We start from the raw sequence: 24,878 nt of genomic DNA on the forward strand, positions 1-24,878 counted from the left end.
CATATTCCCAAGGGATAAGGGGAGCTACTCTATGCATTGATAAGGTATACCTAATAAAAGAAAAAAAGCCTACATTTCTAGTATTTAGAAAAAGTTCTTCTGTTCTGTAGTGTGGTGCCCGTCAGCCCTGACAGACACACCTGCAGCTCTCTGGAAGGCGTCCACAGCACTCTCTAGCCCAGCTTGAGTCTGCCGATTGCACCGGGTCCCAATCTGGGTGTAGAGGGCTCCAATGTTAAACAGAATGCTGGCCTTCTCCAGCAGCAAGTTCTGTTGGCTGACTGGAACGCCGGTGAGCGAGTCGTACCTATGAAAAGAAACACCTTCTGAGAACACAGATTACCTGGGTAGTTAATGCCATTTTCAGATGAACGTGAATGAATTCATTTCTTGAAAAAATTCAGACACACATGCAGTGAGGTTTCATTTCCAAGCAAGATGACAGGCCTGACCATTCTTACTGAAGACTTACACAGCCATACCTGAAAATAAGGCTTCTCAATCAAGATGTCCTTTGGTAGGTGAATGGATAAATGGACCATGGAATATAACTTAGCACCCAACAGAAATGAGCTAGCAAACCATGAAAAGACACAGAGAAAGTAAGTGCTTATTATTAAGTGAAAAGAGCCTAGCTGAAAAGGCTGTACTGTGACTCCAACCACGGGACATTTTAGAAAAGGCAAAACCATGGAGATTGTACAAAAATCAGTGGTTGCCAGGAGAAAAGGAGAAATATGCAAAACACAAAGGACTTTAAGGGCAGCAAAACTATTCTGCAGGATACTACTACAATGGTGAATGTATGTCATCATGCATTTGTCAAAACCCACAGACAAACAACACCCAGAATGAACCCCAAAGTAAACTGTGGATTCTGGGTAATCACCATGTATCAGATGTGTTCATCCAAAGTCACACCGTGATGGAGATGTTAGCCATGGGGATGGTAAGTGTATATGAGGACAAGGGGTATATAGGAATTCTCTATAATTTTTGCTTTTACTCTTAACATGAAACTGTTCTAAAATAATATCTATTTTTAAATATATATGCATGCGGGGGAGGAATTGGGTAAGGGCTAATTGGGTGATGTGTGCATGTATGCCTCCACCATCTTGTACTCCATTAAGATGTATGACTACAATGTACCAATAAAAAGTTAAAATATGCCAAGCGTGGTGGCGTACACTTGTAATCCCTGCGCTTGGGAGGCGGAGACAGGAGGATTGTGCAGGTTCGAAGCCAGCCGTGCTGGCTTAAGAGACCCTGTTTCCAAATTTAAAAAAGTATAAAATAGGTCTGGGAGTGTAGCCCAGAAGTAGAAGGGTTTCCAGGAACCCCAGTACCACCAAAAAAACAAAGTTAAAAAAAATACATATATACATATATATGCACATGCAGTTGGGCACAGTGGCACACACCTATAATCCCAGCTACTCAGAAGTCTGAGGCAGGAGGGTTGAGAATTAATGAGGGCAGCCTGACCAACACAGTAAACAAGAAAAAAAAAAGAAAAAGCATACATACATGGTTTCTCCTAAGTGAAATATAGCAATACAGCAATTACTATCCCTTCTTAATTCTTCCTGAACTTTGAAAGACTCAGGATTTATTTTTATATACTGGAAACTGAACCCAGGAACATCCTACTTCTGAGCTAAAGCCCTAGATCTTTTTATTTTTTATTCTGAAGCAGGATCTCATTAAATTGCTAAGGCTGGCCTCAAATCTGTAATCCTCCTGTACTGGGATTACAGGTGCATACCATACACCTGGTTAAGACTCGGAATTTTTTAAAGCTCATTCTTTAAACAAAAATGTAGGCAGGATACTTCTTCCCAAGTCAAGAGTCATTAGAAACCACCTCCACCTTTCACTCCCTGAAGAGCCTTCTGCATCTTACAGTCATCTGCATTTCCTTCCCAAGAATAAGACATCAGCATTGTCAATCCCATATGGTAAATTTAATGCTTACCATGCCCCTTAGCTACAATTCAGATTTATTCTTTCTGTCCACACTCATCTAAGTGCACTCAGAGAAGAGGCCCAGCACCTCCCAAGTACAGACACTACACTAATCTGAAGATTCTAGTTTTACAAAAGAATCTAATGTTCTGTTTCCATTTTTAAGTCTATTTCTGTTTTCTGCCCTTGTCATTGGGACAAAACCTGATTCCCGTTCCTACCCCGAGCCCTGTCCCACCTGAGACAAGAATCTTGATTCTTGTTAGTTTCACTTCAGAGCCATGACGTTTCCCCAATGATGTGATGAACACAGAAACATGTTTCTTCCCTTTGGCTTACTTGTTCTGGGAAACATGAAGTCCACAGTCCATTGGAGCCTTCTTCCCCAGGTTCCCACAGGAATTAACACTAATTTATTGACACCCCTCCCAACCCCCGTGGAGTCTGCTCTATAAATGCCACCGTCAGCTAGAAGGGGCTGGCTAGCTAGGCGTGGTGGTATATACCACTAGTACTTGGGAGGCTGAGACAGGAGGATTGCAGGTTCATATACTGAGGATATAGCAAGACCCTCAGCAACTTCAGCAACTTAGTGAGGCCCCGTTTCAAAATAAATAATAAGGCTGGGGATAGAGTTCAGAGGTAGAACGCCCCTGGGTTCAATCCCCAGTACAAGAGAGAAAGAGGCAGACTGACTGACTGCAAGAAGGGCACCTGTGCTTGGGAAAGCACCCGCACAGACCTCAAGTACCTACCAGGTAAACAAGAGCCCCATCTGGCGTGTGGGTGGGAAGAATCTACTCTCCACGAAGCCCAGCTGGGTGAAGTACACCATGAGCAGTTCAACCCCAGCCTCATCCCGGCTGGGCGTCCGACAAGCCTAAGAGGAAAAGGACAGCAGAGGGATGAGCAAGAGAGGATGAGGCTGATGACCTTCCCCTACACACACACAGGTGCCTTTCACTACTTCTGTGGGGTGCAAGGCCAGAGATGAAGTCAGAAATCCTGGGATCCAGCCCCAGGCCTGACAAGGGGCACGTCTTTCCTCTTCTGTTTTTCTTGTGCAACAAGCATGATGGATTATTCCAACAGCTACTCCCCATCACCTCTAACATCCTCGATTCTCCAAGACTACCAGTGTGCAGACACAGGATGCCCCGAAGACTCAAGCAATTATCCTCTGTCCCTGATGCACACAAAACTTACTTGTCTCAGGTCCATAAGATCTGCAATTTCATCTTCATATAAATAGCTATCTTCACTGTAATGTTCCAGGATAAAATCCTTTTAAGAAAAATGAGATGAGATACTATAAGATGTGATTCAAGAAGCTGGGGCTGGGATAGAGCTCAGTGGCAGAGTGCTTGCCTGCATGCTTGAGATCCTGAGTTTAATCCTCAGTACCAAAAAAAAAAAAAGAAGAAGAAAGAAATCCGATTCCAAACCAGGAATGTGAGCCAGGCATAGTGGTGCATACCTATAACCCCAGTACCTGGGAGGCTGAGTCAGGAGGGCCATATCCTTCCCCCATGGAGCCAGCCTCAGTAATTTAGCAAGACACTCAACAACTTAGCAGCACCCTGTTTCAAAATAGAAAAAGCTAGGGATAGACCTCAGAGGTAAAATGCCCCTGGGATCAATCTCCTGAATCCAAAAAAAAAAAAAAAACCCCGCAAATGTACAAAACAGTTATATGTCAAATGTGCCCATGTTAATAATAATAATAAAAAAAAAGAACCACTGTGGTGGCCCATGCCTATAATTCCAGTACTCAAGAAGCTGGGATAGTAGGATATCGGCCTAGCAACCTGTTTCAAAATTTAAAAAATAAAATAAAGCCGGGCATGGTGGTGCACGCTTATAATCCCCGCACTTGGGAGGCGGAGATAGGAGGATCGCGCGGGTTCGAAGCCAGCCGCGCTGGCTTAAGAGACCCTGTGTCCAAATAAAAATATTAAAAAATAGGTCTGGGAGTGTAGCCCGGAGGTAGAAGGGTTTCCAGGAACACCAGTACCACCATAAATAAAGAAAGAAAGAAAGAAAGAAAGAAAGAAAGAAAGAAAGAAAGAAAGCAAGCAAGCTAGCTGGGAGTGTAGCTCAGAGGTAAAATGCCCCTAGGCTTTCAACTTCCAGTAAATAAACACAGACACACACACATACACATGCACATACATACACACATGCATGCACATGCACACACACACACACATATAGCCAAAAAGTTAATATGCAAGTCAATAATTTAAAAATTATTTTTCCTTATGTAAGCAATAACCCATTAACAAATATAACAGAGAAATAATACCTTTTACAATAGCAACACGGGTATAATATTACTAGGGATGAAAATAATTTACTAATACAAACAACTATTAAACTTTACTGAAGACTAAAGTTATTTCTTTCTTTCATTTATTTGTTAAATAAATTTTAGAATGAAAAAGACATAGTCCCTACTCTGGTAACTTTTTTTTTTTAATAGTACTAGAGACTGAACCTAGAGGCTCACATATGGATGCTCCACCACTGAACTATATCCCTAGCCCTCTTTATTTTATTCGGAGACAGGGTTTGGCTAAGTTGCCCAGGCTGCTCTTGGACTTGTGATCCTCTTGCCTCAGCTTCCCAAGTAGCTGGCATTATAGTTGTGCACCACTGTACCTAGCCTTACCCTGTAACATCTGCTGTTTATTAACCTCAACAAGTGGATATAGTATGTTCACAGAGAAAAATGTACAATACTGTAAAAAAAAAAACCTTTGCTCAAATTAATCTATGAATTCATAAAATTTTAATCAAAACTCAAGAATACTACTTCAGGGGAACTTGACAAAATATGGAGCAAAAACAGGTGAATAAATCTGGGAGTGGTGGCACATACCTATAATCCCAATACTTGGAAGGCTGAGACAGGAGGATCATAGGTTTGAGGACAGCCTTAGCAACTTGGTGAGGCCCTCAGCAACTTAGTGAGAACCTATTTCACAATAAAAAATAAAAGGCCAGGCGTGGTGGCGCACGCTTGTAATCCCCGCGCTTGGGAGGCAGAGACGGGAGGATCGCGCAGGTTCGAAACCAGCCACGCTGGCTTGAGAGATCCTGTTTCCAAAAATAAAATAAGTCTGGGAGTGTAGCCCGGAGGTAGAAGGGCTTCCAGAAATCCCAGTACCACCAAAAAAAATAAAAATAAAAAAATAAAAAATAAAATTGGGATCCGGGCATGGTGGTACATGCTTGTAATCCCCACGCTTGGGAGGCTGAGACAGGAGGATCATACAGGTTCGAAGCCAGGCTCAGCTACTTAGTGAGGCTCTCAGCAACTTAGTGAGACCCTGTTTCCAAATAAAATATTAAAAAAAAGGTCTGGAAGTGTAGCCTGGAGGTCTGGAAGTGTAGCCTGGAGTACCTGTCTCAGCCTCCCAAGTACTGGGATTATGCACATGCGCAATAATACCTGGCTTTAGTTTGAGCAATTTAGAAATAAAATCATGGACTTTCATGTTTTATCTGGATATGTGGCTTTCCCCCCAATCATCTTTACTTTCAGTATCTACATTTATATTTGCAATGACAACTGATGGTTAAATGTTGCCCCTGGGGCTGGCAGGAGTAATGCTTTTCTTTTAGTACATTAGAGGGAAAAGCCTTACTTATACAAAACTGAAATATCCTTAAAACACTAAAATAAAAAGCTTAATACATTAAACACCAAAAAAAAACTTTAAAACTGAAATGAAGAACTTGACTTGGTGGAGCATCTCAGTATTTGAGAGGCTGAGGCAGGAGGATCACAGGTTTGCAGCAGCCTCAGCAACATAGGCCCTCTGTGACTGAGTGAGACCCTGTTTCAATATAAAAAAATAAAATAGGCCTGGGGAGGTAGCTCAAAGGCAGAATGCCTGTGGGTTCAATCCCTAGTGCCACAAAAAAGAAAAAAGAAAGAAAGAAACAAGGTCTTACAAAGTAGCAGAGGGTCTAAATTGATAAACCTGGCAACTAACCTATGATCCTCCTGTATCAGCCTCCCAAGCACTGGGATTATAAACATGCTGTACTTTTCAATATAGGTATGTTAAAGCCCATTTATCAAGCTGGGTGTGGTGGCGCACACTTGTAATCCCAGCATTTGGGAGGCTGAGACAGGAGGATGTGGTTCAAGGACAGCCTCAGCTACTTAGTGAGGTCCTTTGCAACTCAGTGAGAGCCTGTTTCAAAAATAAAAAATAGGGGTCGGGATATAGCTCAGAAGTAGAATGCCCCTGGGTTCCATCCCCAGTACCCCCCCCCAAAAAAAATTAAAAATTTAAAGTTTAAAAAAGCCCATTTATCTCCCTCCCCATTCCTCCTTCTCTTTCTTCCTTCCCTCCTTTTTCTTTATTGGTGCAGGAAATTGAACCCAGGGGTATTCTATCTCTGAGCTGTACCCCAGCCCTATTTTATTTATTCATTCATTTTTCTTTTTTGTACTACTGAGATTAAATCCAGGGGCATTCTACCACCAAACTACATTCCCAGTCCTATTTTCTTTTTTTCTTTTTTTTTTTTTTCTTCTTTTTGGTGGTACTGGGGTTCCTGGAAGCCCTTTTACCTCCGGGCTACACTCCCAGACCTATTTTTACATTTTATATTTGGAAACAGGGTCTCCTAAGCCAGCGCGCGCGCGGCTGGCTTCGAACCTGCGCGATCCTCCTGTCTCTGCCTCCCAAGCGCGGGGATTACAAGCGTGCGCCACCACGCCCGGCTTCCCCAGCCCTATTTTCATTCTTGACTTTGTGGAAAGCCTCACTAAGTAGCTGAGGCTGGCCACTTATCTGCAATCCTCCTGTCTCAGCCTCCCAAGTACTGGGATTATAAGTGTGTGCTACCACACCCAGCTATTTTATTTTTAATTTTGAAACAGGGGCTCACTAAGTTGCTGAAGCTGGTCTTATTTTATTTTTAATTTTGAAACAGAGGCTCACTAAGTTGCTGAGGCTGGTCTTGAGCCTGTGAAACTCCTGTCTCAGCCTCCCAAAGACTGGGATTACAGTCATGGGCCACTATGCCCGGCTAATCCCATCTATGTAAAACAGAGCAACAATATCATGCTTTCCTGACTTTAGATAGTCATGGACACAGATCAGATTTAAAGTGGAATTACCCTAGTGAAGTGTGCTGAACTACTTCTATGGTCCTCTCAAGTGCAAATGTGGAACGAAGAAAATAAAAATTCCCCCAAATGTTCTCATTTTTGGATGACTGACATTTGTCATGTCCCTTTTAGGCTAAAATGACATGGTTGGAAGCCTCGGCTGAACAGTATTTGGCCATACCCACAACATGTAATTTTTTCCCATTTGCTTTAATGTGGAATTCAGCACATGACCTATTTGGATCCTTACCCATGCCCATAAAATTTCCTGTTTCTCCAAGAGAGTCTCCTTTGAAATGCCTGCATTCTTGTAGCTCTGGCACTGAGCAACAAATTAAATCTTAAAGGCACAATTCTACAAATACAACTAAAGACATTTCTAAAAATATCTTAATCATCTCGAGTCTCACGAGTGGCAACTCACATCACAAATGCAGGCAACCTGTAAGAAGCCTATGAGAAGTTTAATGCAGGCAAAAAAACTACTGCTTCTGAAGTGTGCGTGCGTGCGTGCGTGCGTGCGTGCGTGTGTGTGTTGCTGGAAATTGAACCCAGGAGCATTCTACCTCTGAGCTACATCCCCACCCCTTTTCATATGTTTGTTTTGAAGCAGGGTCTCACTAGGTTGCTGAGAGTCTCATTATGTGAGGCTGGCCACCAAACTGTGATCCTCTTGTCACAGCCTCCCAAATTGAGGGATTATAGGCATGCACCACCACTCCCAGTTCCTGTACCATTTTCTACCCCCAAAATCCACTTTCTGTCGGGCATGGTGGCACACGCTTATAATCTCAGCATTTGGGAGGCTGAGACAGGAGGGTCATGGTTGGCGGACAGCCTCAGCTACTTAGTGAGGCCCTTTGCAACTCAGGGACACCCTGTAGCTCAGAGGTAGAATGCTGCTAGGTTCCATCCCCAGTGCCACAAAAAAAAAAGAAAGAAAGAAAGAAAGAAAGGGGGGGAGAGGAAGGAATAAATGAAGGGAAAAAGGAAGGCATTAGATGGAGAAAAAAACAAATCCAAAACTCCAGTTATTTAAGTATTCAGGGTAGTGAACTGCTATCTCTGGGTTACTTTGAAATGTATCACATAACAAGATGGACAGGTGGACAGACCTAAGTGGATAGACCAAGATGCATAGATGGACATATTGGCAATAAAGCAAAATGTTAATGATAGGGCCTATGAAGTGAGAATACAGGGTTTTACTATAGAATTCTTTGAATTTCCCTAAGTTTGGAAATTTACCATAATAAAATGTTGAGGGGAAAACTTTAGCAGTTTTTCCAGAAATATGGCCTTAGTTGGTTATACAGTTTAAGAATTTTAAAAGATGCTAGCTGAGCATGGTGGTGCTGTACTCTCGATACTCGTGAGGCTGAGATGGGAGGATCGCAGGTTCGCAGCCACCCTAAGCAACTTAGTGAGACCTTGTTTCAAACTAAAATATAAAACAGGGCTGGAGATGAAGCTCTGAGGTAGAATGCCTCCAATAACACACACACACACACACACACACACACACACACACACACACGATGTAAAGATGCTAAAATAGGATACAATATTTAAATCTCAAAGCACACCCACCACAGACTCTCTGACTTCAGGCCTCCCATAGGGGCCAGCTGGGCTTTCAACCCGCCGCCTTCTCCCAGGTACCCAGGAGGAGCTTCACAAGTCACCAAAGATGAGAACAAAAAGGAAGGAGGGGTGAACACACAAGTAATTTGTGTAGCTGACCAATCCAGGGCTCAGAATCACCCAGCAGATGTGAAAAGACACTTGGCCCGTGGACCCAAGGCCAATTCCAAGGAACATACGATTTCCTTGTTTCCATTTTAAGTATTGACTCTGGTGTCCATTGCTTTACCTTGAGGACGACTGAGAAGTCAACGTCTTTGGTTTCCTTCAGGCCAAGAGGAATCAGGGGAATCGTGAATGTCTCCCTATAAGGAATATAACAAGCTATAAGAACATCCCCCACCAGGCCACTCTGCACCCCAGAGCCCACTCAGGTCCTCACCTCTCTATGCCAGTCAGGCACATACCTGGCAGACAGCTGCGTGTTTGTCCATGCCTTTGCTTCAGTTCTAAAGTGGATCCCAGCTCCCTGTAATGGCTGGATGCCCCGGCTGAACACACGAGACCCCCTGCCATCTCTGCCCCGATTCACCCTCCATCCTCAACCCTTCTTCCAGCAACTGTGCTATGCATGCACATGTGCCAAGCCTGTCTGGTATGCTCACTGCCCCTGCCTCAGTACACTCCTGGCTACACTGGGCCTCCCTCTATTCCTTTTCCTCTGGTCTCCACCACAGTGGGTCCCACCTGTCAGGCTGCCCTCCAACACCCACCCTCATAGGCCTGGACTCTCAGGGCCTCCTCCTTGGGGGCATATCACACCAACTGTCCTGGGACCTGCACAGAGAATGCCTGTGGGAAAGGGCCCCATATGACACCCCAGCAGCCTCCCCCAGCCGAGGTCAGACGGGTCTCCACCTCCCTGCCCCACACTGACCACGTGGGTCACCCACACAGGCTGCCTTGGGAGTGCCCCCTAGGCCTACATTCCTAGGGGCAGGGCCAGCAGGAAGTGAGCAGGATGCAGGTAGTATTTTGCAAATAGGATTTGGCTCCATGACCTGTAACAGGAGATCGCTAAAGCCTACCCAGCCCACCCCAGAGAGAAGGCCAGGAATGCTGGGCAGGGCGAGTGGACAAAGTGGCTGTAAGCTGAAACTGCCTCTGCAGCACAGCTGTGCTAAAACAGGTGAGACCCAACCTACAGACGTGGCTTCCCCAGGGCCCACACGGAAGGCTGGGCCCCGCTGGAAAGAGATGAAGAGAGGCCAAGCCTCACTCCCCCAGGGCCCAGGGCTGCAGGCGAGCTCCGCTCTTCCTATGGTGGTCCAGGCAACAAGGAGTGACAGGTGTCCCAAGGACCCCAATGCCAGGACACCCCAGTTCCAGAATGTCTGTGACATGACTGTGACCTGGGCCTCCCTGAGTTTTCTCTTCCATGCAATGAGATCATTTCTTCCCTGCCTACCTCACAGAAGTGTTTCACAACCTACAGTAGTAGAAACAATCTACTTTGAAAACAGAACAGGTGTGGGAGGTGCGAATGCAAGGTGTCTTTGGAACCTGCACATCTCTCTGCTCTTCCCAGTGAAGACTGAGATAGACTAAGGGCATTGCAGAGAGAGTCACAGCAACCACACAGGGCCCTGAGGGGCAGGTCTCTGTGGGAAGCCCGCACCCGGCCTCTACTCTTAAAGCAAATGAAGGGTAGCCTTCATTTTTTTTTTTTTTTTTTTTTTTTTGGTGTGTGTGGTACTGAGGATGGAACCCAAGGGCATTCTACCTCTAAGCTACACCCCCAGCTCTATTTTTTTATTCTTTATTTTGAAACAGGGTTTCACTGAGTTGCAGAGGGCCTCATTAAGTAGCTGAGGCTGGCCACGAACCATGTTCCTCCTGTCTCAGCCTCCCAAATGCTGGTATTACAAGCGTGCACCACCAGCCACCACACCTGGCTTTTCATGTATTACTTACCAAAGTTTGCCCTGTCTCCTCTTCTCTAGGAACTTGGAGCTATGGGGCAGTCACTGGTATTTAACATCAAAATAAAGGCTGTGAGAACCTTCTGTTCACTGTTGCTCTGAGCAGGTTTCTGAAACTGCACTGAGAGCCCACAGGTAAGGAGCCAGACACTGGGCTGTGCAGAGAAAGAGCCAGCAAGAACTGACCTCAACTTTAAAAAATACCCAGGAGCCACACAGAGGATGAAGATCAGGAAATGCACATTCTGAGGTGACTCAAAGTCCCCAGATGTCTTCCTCCTGCTAATCCAAGGAACTAGTTTCTGCCTAAGTTTTCCCTCAGACTCACTCAGTTACTTTGAAGTCACATTTCCCCACGCAAAAAGCATGGGAGCCCTTCCTTGGAACAACTGAGTTGTTTCATATTAAAGAGGGGTTTTAGCCGGGCGTGGTGGCGCACACTTGTAATCCCAGCGCTTGGGAGGCTGAGACAGGAGGATCGCACAGGTTCAAAGCCAGCCTCAGCTACTTAGTGAGGCTCTCAGCAACTTAGTGAGACCCTGTTTCCAAATAAAGTATAAAAATAGGTCTGGGAGTACAACCCAGAGGTAGAATGCCTCTGGGTTCCACCCCCAGCACCACAAAAAAAAAAAAAAAAAAAAAGAGGGTTTTTTTTTCCCTAAAGGTAGCTCATCCTGAGCAGGAGATTTTCTGGGCTTTTCTGAAGGTTACCCCCTCAATGCCCCACCTCCCACAAATGCTCTCTAAAGGTGCTTTTCAATTAGAACAATCCTTTTTCAATGTAGAGTGTGTGTGTGTGTGTGTGTGTGTGTGTGTGTGTGTGTGTGTGTGACTAGGGATTGAACCCAAGGACATTCTATCTCCAAACTCCACCCCAGCCCTTTTAGTTTTTGCTTTTGTTTTTTGTTTGTTTATTTTTGGGGACTGGGGATGGAACCCAGGGGCATTTTATCTCTAAGCTATATCCCCAGCCCTATTTTATTATTTTATTTTAAAACAAGGTGTAAGTCACAGGGTCTGGCGATCCTCCTATCTCTGCCTCCCAAGTACTAAGATTACAAACATGCACTACGATGGCTGGCTTATTTTTTGTTTTTGAAACGGGGTCTCAGTTGCGGAGGCTAGCTTCAAACCTGCAATCTTCCTGCCACATCTTTCCAAGTACTAGGATTACAGGTGGCACGACCAGCTCATTTTTCAAACATTTAATAGGGATGTTTCTTTTCTTTTCCTTTCTCTTTTCTTTTTTTTTTTCAGTACTGGATCCAGGGGCATTCTACCTCCAAGCCCTACCCACAGCCCTATTGTATTTGTTATTATATTTTAATATTTTATTTTATTTATTTGCAGCACCAGGGATTGAACCCGGGGCATTCTACCTCCGAGCCACACACCTAGCCCAATTTTTTTTTGGGGGGGTGGTACTGGGGTTCCTGGAAGCCCTTCTACCTCAGGGCTACACTCCCAGACCTAATTTTTACATTTTTATTTGGAAACAGGGTCTCCTAAGCCAGCGCGCGCAGCTGGCTTCGAACCTGCGTAATCCTCCTGTCTCTGCCTCCCAAGCGTGGGGGATTACAAGCATGCGCCACCATGCGCAGCTATTTTTTTATTTTTTATTTTGAAACAGGGTCTCACTAAGTTGTGGAGGGCCTCACTAAGTAGCTAAGGGTGGCCACAAACTTGTATCCTCCTGTCTCAGCCTCCCAAGTACTGAGATTAAAAGCGTGGGCCACCACACCCAGCTTTATTTGTTATTTTAAAATAGAGTCTTGCTAAATTGCAGAGGACTTCTCTAAATTGCTGAGGCTAGATGCAAACCTGCAATCCTCCTGTCTCAGCCTCCCAAGTACTGGGATTACTGGCATGCACTACCATACCTGGCTTAATGGGGTACATTTCTGTTTTGTTTTGTTTTTGTAGTACTGGGAGTGGAATACTGGGCTATACTCCCAGACCTATTTTTTATTTTATTTGGAAATAGGGTCTCACTAAATTGCTGAGAGCCTCACTAAGTGGCTGAGGCTGGAATTGAACCTGTGCAATCCTCCTGTCTCAGCCTCCCAAGCACTGGGATTACAAGCGTGCGCCACCATGCCCGGCTTAATGGGGTACATTTCTGAAATGTCTCCATTGTTTAGTCTTCTCATAGAACTCAAATAGGTTTCCTAACCTTCGACATAAAAGATCCCAGTCAAGGCAGTTTATACCTTTTTGCATTCTATTAAGAGGAAGACCCAAAGCCAGGCCTTGTGCTCGGAATGAGTATGAGAGGGAAGAGGGCAGAGCCCCTCAGGCCTGATCTGACAGGTCACCTCCAACCCTACCCACACGAGCACTTCCATGGCATCTTTACGGCATGGCCACCGCCCAACCCATGTGAGAGATACTATCTCTCCACCTAGGCCCAAACACACAGCTCTCCTGTAAAACCATGCCCTAATGGGTCCCAAGAAAAGTTCTCATTTGTTTAACACTCCAGATTATTTACCAACAAATGACACATTTATTGCTTTAGCCCTAGCATCTGGATGAACCTCAAATCTCCTATTACCAAATGTTCCCTAAAGAGCTTTTATTAATATTCAGGGTTAATTATACTATTAATATTCAGGGTTAATATAGTTAAGTCCTGAGAGTTGTAATCTCAGCAGGGATCAATCTATTACAATGGATTTATCTGGGTGGGGGCCCAGGCTAGTAGGCTGTGGCCTCTCTAGTAGGCTGTTGCTCTCTCTTGCCTCAGCCCTCCCTGCTGTTACGGAGCACAGCCCATGTGCTCCCATTCTCTCCTCTCCCTGCTGCCATGTCCTGAGATCCTCGGTCTTCAGCCTCACATGGACTGAACCTCAATATCTCCAAAGAAAACTGTGAGCAAATAAAGCTTCCTTTCTCTAGGTATGTAGCTAGGTTTTGGACTATAGCTGAGAGAATACTGACTAATACATCTTCCTTCCCCAAGAGGGAACTGTCACACCCACAATCCACAGTCCCCCAACTCAGCCTCCTATATACAGCACGCTCTCAGGCTCAGAAAGCAGCTGGACAAAGTGCAGCCCACTCACTCTGTGCTCTGGTACACTCCCACTGAGATGTTGAGCCCCTCCAGCTCCTCCTTGAGCATCTGCAGGTCTGAGTTGACGAAGCTCAGTTCCAGGCGCACCTGCTCCCGCACCTTCTGATTCGTGGCCACTCTGTGCAAAGAGAGGAAGAAGAGCAGTGCCTTAGATCATGCATCCCAGCTGCTGGTGAGCAGGCCAACCTCCAGTGCTTACAGGGGAGCTCAGGGGAATTGCTCGAAAAGAGTATCAATGTGACCAGACAGCGCTCTCAAAGACTCTGGGCATCTGCCCCATCTTTGAGCCACACCTGCCAGAAAATGGACTTGGGAACAACGAACACTATAAGCTGCCAGATGTGAATCTAAGAGATCCTTGCAAAAAAAAAAAAAAAAAAAAATTATCCTTGAAGAAAGATGACTGCTCCCAGTCACTCCTTATAATGCCATAGGTTAGCCCCTCAAACAAGGTGCAGTGGCAGATCTGTAGTCCCAGCACTCAAGAGGCTGAGGTAGGAGGATCACTTGAGCCCAGGAGTTCAAGGTCAGCCTGGGCAACAAGTGAGACCACCCCATCTCAAAATATAAAAACAAAGCCAGGTGTGATGGTGCATGTTTATAATCCCAGTACTTGGGAGACTGAAACAGGAGGATATAGGTTCATGGCCAGCCTCAACTAGTGAGGCCCTTTGCAACTCAATGAGACCCTGCTTCAAAATAAAAAATAAAAAGTAGGGCTGGGAATGTAGCTCGGAGGTACAATGTCCCTGGATTCAATCCTCAGTACTGCCAGAAAAAAAGAATGAGAGGCCCAGAGTGCTGGCCTATAATCCCAGTATGTGGGAAGCTAAGACAAGAGGATTGCAAGTTCCAGGCTAGCCTCAGCAATTTAGTGAGACCCTATTTCTAAATAAAAAATAAAAATTTCTGCCCGGCATGGTGGCGCACGCTTGTAATCCCAGCGCTTGGGAGGCTGAGACAGGAGGATCGTGCAGGTTCGAAGCCAGCCTCAGCTACTTAGTGAGGCTCTCAGCAACTTAGTGAGACCCTGTTTCCAAATAAAAATATAAAATAGATCTAGGAGTATAGCCCAGAGGTAGAAGGCCTCTGGGTTCCACCCCCAGTACCACCAATAAATAAATAAATAAATAAATAAATAAATAAAATTTCTGAGGATATAACTTAGTGGTATAGCACCCCTGCATTCAACTCCCAGTAGTACAAACAAGAAAGAAAAAGAAATGGATGAGAAAACAAAGGAAGGAGTAATACTTCCCAACTCATTCTATAAGGCTAGTATTACTATGACCCAAAACAAGAGAAAAACATCACAAGAAAATAAAAGTTCAATGTTCTTCATGAATACATATGTAAAATCCTTAACAAATATTAGCAAGCCTAAAAAATAATTAGCAGCATAAAAATTAATTATATACCATGACCTAGTGGGACTTGTTCCAGAAATGCAAGGTGGTTGTTGTTGTTGTTGTTGTTGTTGTTGTTGTTGTTGCTTTTCTGGTACCAGGAATTGAACCTAGGGGCAATTAACTTGTGGAGGACCTAAGTGACTAAGGCTGGCCACAACCCTGATATCCTGTCTCAGCCTTCCAAGTACTGGGATTACAAGCATACACTACCACGCCCAGCTGGTCATTGTCAAATTTAAAAACCTCTGTACTTCAGGACACATTAATTAAAAGAAAAATGAAATAATGGGGGATATAGCTCAAATGATAGAGCATGTGCTAAATGCTTACCATGTGTGAGAGTACTCAAGTTCAATCCTCAGAGTACGCGCACGTGCACGCGCGCACACACACACACACACACACACACACACACACACATATACACACACCAAAAAAAGAAAATGAAGAAGGAAAGGAAAAAAGAGAAAAAAGCCACAGGTTAGGGGAAAATTTTTGAAAATTATATATATGATAATTTATATGCAGAATATATAAACATTTCTTTTTTTGTGTGTGTGTGGTACTGGGAGTGGAACCCGGGGGCTTTTCTACTTCCAGGCTATCCTCCCAGACCTATTTTATATTTTATTTAGAAACAAGGTTTCACTAAGTTGCTGAGAGCCTCACTAAGTAGCTGAAGCTGTCTTTGAACCTGTGCGATCCTCCTGTCTCAGCCTCCCAAGCGCGAAGATTATAAGCGAGCGCCACCACGCCTGGCTACATAAACAATTCTGATAATCGAATAATTAAAAAGAAAAAAAAGCCAGGCAAGGTGGCAGTGGACACTTGTAATGCCAATACTAGGGAGACTGAGACAGGAGGATTTCAGATCAGCCTCCTCAACTTTGTGAGATATTGTTTCAAAATAAAATAGCCTGTTATGGTGGTGCACTCTTATAATCCCGGTACTTTGGAGGCTAAGACAGGATGATTGAGGGTTCACAGCCTTCTCAGCAACTTAGTATGGCCCTGTTTCAAAATAAAAAATAAAATAGGGCTGGGGGTGTAGTGTGGAGATAGAATACTCCTGGGTTCAATCCCCAGTACCTAAATGAATGAATGAGTGAATGAATGAATGAATAAATAAATAAATAAATAAATAAAGGACTGAAGTGTAGCTCAGAGGTAGAATGTCCCTAGGTTCAATACCCAGTGTAAAAAAAAGAAAAGAAGCCAGGCGTGGTGGCGCACATTTGTAATCCCCGCTCTTGGGAGGCTGAGACAGGAGGATCGCGCTGGTTCAGAGCCAGCCTCGCTAGCTTAAGAGACCCTGTTTCCAAATAAAAAAAATAGGTCTGGGAGTGTAGCCCAGTGGTAGAAGGGCTTCCAGGATCCCCAGTACCACCAAATAAATAAATAAATAGAAAGAAAGAAAGAAAGAAAGAAAGAAAGAAAGAAAGAAAGAAAGAAAGAGAAAAGAAGCTGGGTGTAGTGGCACATGCTTGTAATTCCAGTACTTGAGAGGCTGAGAAAGAAGGATCACAGGTTTTCGACCAGCCTCAGCTACCTAGTGAGGCCCTCTGCAACTTAGTGAGACCCTGTTTCAAAATAAAGAATAAAAAATAAAACTGGAGGTGTATTTTGGAGGTAGAATTCCCCTAGGTTCCATCCCCCCCAAAAAAAAATGATAGGGCGGGGTAATGGCTCTGAGGTAGAATCCCCTTGGGTACAAACTCTAGTACTAGAATAAAATAATAATAAAATACATCTTAAGCTGGGCGTGGTGGCACATGCATGTAATCCCCACACTTAGGAGGCTGATACAGGAGAACCGCACAGTTTTGAAGCAGCCTCAGCTACTTAGTGAGGCTCTCAGTAACTTCATGAGACCCTGTTTCCAAATAAAACATAAAATAAGAGCCGGGCATGGTGGCACACGCTTGTAATCCCAGCATTCAGGAGGCTGAGACCGGAGGACTGCGGTTCACGGACAGCCTGAGCTACTTAGTGAGGCCCTACGCGACTTAGTGAGACCCGATTTCAAAATAAAGAATAAAAAATAGGGCAGGGGGTATAGCTCAGAGGTTGAATGCCCCTGGGCCCTGGGTTCCATACCCAGACCCACAAAAAGAAAGAAAGAAATAAAATAAAATAAAATAAAATAAAATAAAATAAAATAAAATAAAATAGGTCTGAGAGTATAGCCCGGAGGTAGAAAGCTTCTGGGTTCCACCCCCAGTACCCCCACCACACACACACACATTTTAAATCACAATATAGCATGCATGCATAAGTACATCCTGGAAATAAAGCCTTACAAAAAGCCATGAATGGATGTACTATAAAATATTCTATTCTACTCTGACTGTGAGGAACCTGAGAATTCTGAGGTCCAAACATACTCGTGCCCACCCCTTCAAGGGTTCTCCTAAAAAAAGAACTGTGAAACCCCAAAGGTCGCTCTCTCCCTCTTGAGATGGCCTGCATTCTTCCTTGAATGTGTATCCTCAACTTAACTAAATAAACCTCTTTGTCTCTCACCGGTGTATGCTGAAACTCTTTTCTGTCATGGAAGCCAAGGACCCTGCTGACCCAAAACACACATTTCAACTTTATTTATTTATTTATTTATTTATTTATTTGTTTTTATTTATTTATTTATTTATTTATTTATTTATTTATTTATTTATTTATTTTTGTGTGTGTGGTACTGAGGATAGAACCCAGGGGATTTCTACCTCCAGACTACACTCCCAGATCTATTTTTTTTATATTTTATTTGGAAACAGGGTCTCACTGAGTTGCTGAGAACCTCATTAAGTAGCTGAGGCTGGCTTCGTAACTGTGCGGTCCTCCTGTCTCAGCCTCCCAAGCGCTGTGATTACAAGCATGCGCCACCACACCCAGCTTCATTTCAACTTTTAAAAACAAAGATTTTAGTGTGTGGTGTGGTGTGGTGGCTTGTAATCCTAGTATTTGGGAGGCTAAGACAGGAGGATCACAGCTTTAAGGTCAACCTCAGCAACTTTGCAAGACTCTACTTCAAAATAAAAAGGGCTAGAGGTATATAGCTCATAGGTAGAATGTTCCTGGATTCAACCCCTAGTATCAAAATAAACAAACACACGCACACGCGTGTGTATATGTGTGTTCAAAACTCGCCAATTCTCTGATTCTCTGACATCAACTGGGTTTCCAAGAATTCAACTGAGTTCTGGTTCCAGCTCCCTTAGTCAGCAGATCCCACAAGTCTAGGGCTCAGTCCCACAAGACTGACCCCACTGCAGTCACTGGTCACAAGTCCTGGGAGAAGGCGATACCAAGATTTCTCACTGTGCAGCATAGGTACCCTGCAATCCCCTCCTCAGGTTTGATAATTCACTGGAATGACTCACAGAACTCAGGAAAAACACTTCACCTCTTTTTGGTTCATTTAAAAAGTATGCGATTCAGGAACAGAGAAATGGAAGAGACACACAGGCAAAGCGTGGAAGGGAGGCCTGCAGCGCTTCCACGATCTCTGGGCAGGACACACTTCAATGAGTTCGCCAGCCTGGAAGCAACCTACACCACATCATTGAGGGGTTTTTATTGAGGGTCATTACACACACATGATTAATTAATCACTGGCCACAGGTGACTGACCTCATTCTCCAGCCACCACCCCCCATCTCTGGAAGTGGGAGGGAGTGGGAAGCTCAAAGTTCCAGTCCTCTCATCATGATTTGGTCTTCCTGGGGATCAGTCCCATTCTGAAGACTTCTACCAGGAGTCACCTCATTTGCATACAAAAGGTACTCTTATTACTCAGATTTCATGGGTTTTAGGAGTTGTGCCAGGAACACAGAGGACAGAGTTTTAGGAGCTACATACCAGGAACACTGAGAACCAAGACCAAATATTTATTTTTTATTATGCCACAGCAACTCACTGAATTGATTTTATTACACACCATTGGTCACAACCTGCAGCCTGTAAAACCTGTGCCACAGAGGTGTTATTGAGAAAATGATTTACCAGCCAATATTACCCACAAGGATTTGGGAAAGAAAAATTTCTCAGCCCACGGTATTGGAAACAGGTTCACTTTTTAGCACTGTGTTGCCTTTTGGCTAATGAATATAAAATGTGTTCCAAATCACATTTCCTTCATACTGCCTGCCAGGAAGCTCAGACACAACTATGGCTCACATCTAATAAGATATACAGGACTTTGTGGCACGTATTAACCTTAGCTCCAGCTATAGCTAAGTCTCGTTTATTCTTCTTCCTCCTGCCTTCATATCCTTATTCACTCCTGCTTAATCTCACATGCTGTACAAATGTGCTTCAAATCTCTTTTGGAATGAGGCAAGATAAACAATTATAACTCCTAGAGAACAAACCTATTTCTTTGTATTTCTCCAGGGAGCTGGCACAGTCCTTTCTATATCATGAGAGCTCAACAAGTTTCAGTTCCTGGAAGAACAAATGGCACCATGAAGACTGCTCCCTAGAGTCAGCTGACCAGCTCTTGGCAGCAGACTAAGCTCAAGATAAGTACAGAAACAGAGACCTCAAGACACCCACCAAATACCCACAGAACTTCTGGAAGATTTCTCCAATAAGAAACAGCAATTCAAGATGGTGGGCATGTCCAACTATCTCTGGGGGCAATGGATAAAAACAGAACCAGCTGGCCCAACTCAGGAATTAAGGGTTAGAGGCTTGGTCTCTCCTATGCTCATGTTCTATACCCAGCTGCCTTTCTGGATGAACACTAATGGTTCTATGGGCCTTTTCAGAGAAATGTACTGTGTTTTCCAGCTTTGTTTGGGTATGTATTTCCTGAGGCCACTGTGGTTGAGTAAGTGATATCATAGACAAAAGAGAACTTGAGATTGATCAGGATGACACAGAAGGGTGTGTCAGTCTTTCTTGCCCAGAAAGGACCCCCCCATGATTCTCCATGACCTCCCTCTGTTCTGGGCTTCCAAGGAAGGCCCGCTCCTTGGGTTTTTCATGAAGAGCATGTATATACTGTAAGAATAAAGAATGAGAAGGTGTCTCACTTACTCTCCTTGAGTGATCGAGCCACCAAGTGTGAGAAGAAGGGAGTCCACCTCCAACTGCTCTGGGTGACGGCTTTGCTTCTGAGATCTTTTCTACCATAAAAGTCTATGTGACAGTGGCTTATCTGACCCAAGTCCAGCAGAGAACACATGAGAATTTCTGTAACATCCCTGTAAGGTTACAGAGAATTTCTGTAACGTCCCTGCATTTTTGTGGATTTTGCATTCTAACCCATGTGTCCCTGTTTTCTGTAATTTTTCTCTCAAGTCTTTTAGTAAATCTGCCCCTCTGAGAACAAGCTTTGAGCCTGCTTCACAGGCCTTACTCAGGCAGCTCAGTGGTCCTGAATCCTGCTCTGCCAGGGACTTGAGCGACTGCACGAGGACTACCCCATGGTGTTGTGTGGCCACTTGGCTGGGCCAGCAGAGTAGGCGGAGTGGCAGGATATCTGCCCCCGGCCTTGGCCTTGAAGGGCTCGCACACCCAAGTGGTGTGGACACGCGCACACTCAGAACTGACTGTGTGTGTAGCAGTTAGCTTCACTGCCTTCAAGACACTCTCCTTACAGCCAAGGCCATCCCGTTACTCCTGCCCTAAAATGTCATGCCCTCTGTCTAAGAGAGCATAAACTGGACTTAAGGCCTATGCGACTAGTGCACCAGTACTAGGGATTGAACCACGCCCTATCTCTGAACTATCTCCAGCCCTTTTTTAGATTTTTTTCTTTTTTCAGACAGGATCTCACTAAGCCGCCCAGGCTGGCCTCAAACTTGCTATCCTTCTGCCTCAGCCTTCTGAGTAACTGAGATTACACATGTGTACTACTGCAAGTTTTTTTAAGAGGGGGGGGAGGAGAGAGAGAGAGGGGGAGGGAGGGAGGAAGAGGATAAATATGAGGGATCTCCAGCTTCTCCTAGGGGAAACAAAAATAAGAAGATCTAACAATCTGGGTCCTGCCCTCTTGGGGGCAAATTACAGTTGCCCCTCCAGAGAGGGAATATGCCTATGTACTTCATCACAGTCTCCACCACTCCCTCTTGTACCACAGACCGATCCTATGTGTATCTAATCACTGCAAACCTTAGAGTGAAGTGCTCATGTTCTAGTACAATTACCAGTCTAAGTGGGCAGTCGAAGCCCAAAGACTTGCCCTTGATCAGTTACTAAGCTGGGCATGGTGGCTCACACCTATAATCCCAGTACTTGGAAGCTAAAACAGAAGAATAGCAGGTTCGAAGACAGCTTTAGCAAGTAGTGAGACTCTCATCAACCCAGTAAGACCCTGTTTCAGAATAATAATAAAATAGGGCTGGGGGTAGAGTTCAGAGGTAGAATGCCTCTGGGTTTAATCCACCCCCCAAAAAAGAACTAGTTATTAAAATTGAAGTAGCAACCTACTTTAAATTTCACAAAGACCACCTTGCTTTCAGAGAAATATCATCACATTTTGACCTCAGATTTTCTAAAGGGAGGGAAATAAATTGGGAGAGGAGAGAGACTATTGTCCTTGCTCAGCTGAAAAGGCACCTTTCTGATATCTACTACCCTCCTAATCAAATGCCAGGAAGTACATGGACTCTTGGCTGACATGGCTCAGAGAAGACCTTGACGGGCACCCAACGCTCAGCCCCAGCCCAGCTGTGGTGTCTACCCGAGCAGGTAAGGACAGAGACCCTTGCTTCCAAGCCTGTATTTCTGGAGACATTTCCCCAAACATGCCCCTGTCCCATCCCAGCTGCTCTCCCTGCACCTGGGGGCTGCAGGGGCACCCCTGGGAATCAGAAGAGAGAACAAGGTGCAGAATGACGGAAACTCCTCTGCTCACAGCAATGGCCACGTCGTTGCAATGGGTCGCCCAGGGGCCATGCAGGGCCACAGCTAGGCTGGGCCAACCGCCTTATTTGTTTTCAGGAAACCATTGGTGTCGGTTGAGTCAGATTAATAAATACCTTCAGGGCTTCCTCTGACGACATTCTACAGAGTGGGGCACTTTGAACTTTCAGGTCACTGTTGGAATCATTAACAATCCAGTTCCTCCCCCACCCCCACCCCACCCGCTCCACAACTGCCAGCTTGACAGGAGCCTGAGCAGGGCTCTCCCCAGAGCCTGCATGCTGGTGCCACTCACAGAATAGACAGAGCTGCCTCAGTGACTGCCTGAGGAACTCCATGGCCCCCTGCCTAACCATGCAGTCACACACACCTACAATCCTAGTACTTGGGAGGCCAGGAAAAGAGGATCACAGGTGTGAGGCCAGCCTCAGCAATTTAGCAAGATTCTCAGTAACTCAAAATAAAAAATAAAAAGGGCTGGGGTAGCTCAGAGGTAAAATGCCCCTGGGTTCAAGCCCTAGTACTACAAAAAGGGAGAGAGGAGAGAAAGGAGAAGAGAAAGCAAGCACACAGAAGAAGCCCGCCTGATTACCACGTGTCTCTGAGGCTATGCCACCTGAGTCAAGCTCCATCATCACATCTCCATTCCATCACGCCCTAAGAAATATCACTTCCTAATGTGATCTGACTTGTTTACTTGTATATGGAAGACTCTCCTTGGGGGCTGAGGGTGTGGCTTGGTGTTAGAACACTTGCTTAGCATGCATGAGGCCCTGGTTTGATCAGTACAGGGGAAAAAAAGTCTCCCCTCCACAAGAGGTGAGCATCAGAAAAACAGGCCCTCACCTGCACCTCATACTGCTGGTCTATCCAAGGGCGGCCAGAGCCCAGGGCCACAAACACACCAGCCATCCCAGCTCAGGGGAAGGGTGCAAAACCAAGGGGCCTCTCCAGAGATGCACAGGCCCCCTGAGGTCTGCTGTGTTGTGGGAGCTGACAGCATGTCTAGGACAAGCTGACTGTCCTCAGGACAACTGTCTTAGGACCAGGGAACTGTCAGACTTTTTTTTTTTTTTAATTACAATACTGTGGATGAAACCCAGGGGCATTCTACCTCCAAGCTACACCCCCAGCCCGATTTGTTTGTTTGTTTATTTAGTGGTACTGAAAATGGAACCCAGAGGCTTTCTACCTCCAGGCTACACTCCCAGACTTATTTTATGTTTTATTTGGAAGCAGGGTTCCATTAAATTGCTGAGAGCCTAAGTAGCTGAGGCTGGCTTTGAACCTGTGCGATCCTCCTGTCTCAGCCTCCCAAGTACTGGGATTACAAACCTGCTCAACCACACCATGCTCTATTCTTTATTTTTGAAACATGGTCTCTCTAAATTGCAGAGGGCCTCACTAAGCAGCTGAGGCTGTCTATGAGCCGTGATCCTCCCTGATCCTGCCCTCTCAGCCTCCCAAATGCTGGGATTACAAACTGTACGCCAAGACATTTTAAAGCCAAAATCTACCTCCCCAGTCTCCTCTAGTAACAACCTCCTTTGCACTCAGTTACAAAAGGAGCTACAGAGGAGTTTCCCAGACACTTTCCCGCCCAGGACCTCCTGTCCTCTGCTGTTTGGGGAGTAACAAAACCAACTCAAGCTGCCTATTTTATTCTTCTGGACCTCTGCAGTATTTCACAATAAAGACAAGTTAAAGTAATTCATGTACTTGATAAAAGCAAATTCAAACACTGAAGGGACTAATAAATAAAAAGAATCATCTCTACCCTCTCCCCTGGATCTACTAAGAGTTTCTTTCTTTATCCTTTTGTGCATCTATAAAAGAACATGTCTGCTGAATGCAATGGCATATGCTTGCAATCCCAGCTACTCAGAAGGCTAAGGCAGGAGGATAGCAATTTAAAAGGCTATCCTGGGCAGTTTAGTGAGATGCTGTCTCAAAGTTAAAAAAAAAAAAAAAAAAAAAAAAAGGCTAGACTTAGCCAGGCATGCATGGTGGCACACGCTTGTAATCCCAGTATTTGGGAGGCTGAGACAGGAGGATCACAGGTTTGTGGCCAGCCCCAGCTACTTAGTGAGGCCCTCTGCAACTCTGCAACTCAAAGGCAGAATGTTCCTGGGTTCAATCACCAGTCTCACACACACACACACACACACACACACACACACACACACACACAGCGCTATGCTTGCAGCTCAGTGGTAGAGTACTTGCCTAATCATGTGCAAGGCCCTGGGTTCAATGCCCAGGGCTGGGGGTGGAGGGGAAGCACACATATACAAACATGCTGTCCAGCATCTTTCTTTTCAGACCAATTTAGAAGTGAATTTATCCTGCTGGGTATGGTGACAAACACCTGTAATCCCAGTATTTGGGAGACTGACAGGAGGATTGAAGGAATGCATAGCCTCAGCAACTTAGCAAAGCTCTCAGAAATTTAGTGAGACCCTGCTTCAAAACAAAAAATAAACTGGGCCAGGCGTGGTGGCGCACACTTGTAATCCCAGCATTTGGGAGGCTGAGACCGGAGAATCGCGGTTCACAGACAGCCTCAGCTACTTAGTGAGGCCCTCCACAACTTAGTGAGACCCTGTTTCAAAATAAAGAATAATAAACCAGGCGTGGTGGCGCACGCTTGTAATCCCCGCGCTTGGCAGGCTGAGACAGGAGGATCACGCAGGTTCGAAGACAGCCTCAGCTGGTTTAAGAGACCCTGTTTCCAAATAAAATACAAAATAGGTCTGGGAGTGTAGCCTGGAGGTAGAAGGCCCCTGGGTTCCATCCCCAGTACCAACAACAACAACAAAAAAAAAAAGAATAAAAAATAAGGCAGAGAGTGTAGCTCGGAG

The 24,878-nt window shown here is 45.0% G+C and overlaps 1 protein-coding gene across 1 annotated transcript in view; it reads right to left on the minus strand.

The window, feature by feature from the left end:
- Window positions 1-24,878, minus strand: part of RHPN2 (rhophilin Rho GTPase binding protein 2) — a gene marked incomplete at both ends in the record, with an annotated part of 72,096 nt that overhangs the window by 21,887 nt on the left and 25,331 nt on the right. The window contains 5 exons of the mRNA XM_080704387.1: window positions 141-307; window positions 2,724-2,848; window positions 3,175-3,252; window positions 8,973-9,048; window positions 13,731-13,859. Of these exons, the coding sequence (XP_080560513.1) occupies window positions 141-307; window positions 2,724-2,848; window positions 3,175-3,252; window positions 8,973-9,048; window positions 13,731-13,859 (575 nt within the window). The remainder of the gene's footprint in view (window positions 1-140; window positions 308-2,723; window positions 2,849-3,174; window positions 3,253-8,972; window positions 9,049-13,730; window positions 13,860-24,878) is intronic.

The sequence above is a fragment of the Muscardinus avellanarius genome, assembly GCF_963383645.1.
Source record: "Muscardinus avellanarius genome assembly, chromosome: 10".
In the NCBI taxonomy this organism is placed as follows: Eukaryota; Metazoa; Chordata; class Mammalia; order Rodentia; family Gliridae; genus Muscardinus; species Muscardinus avellanarius.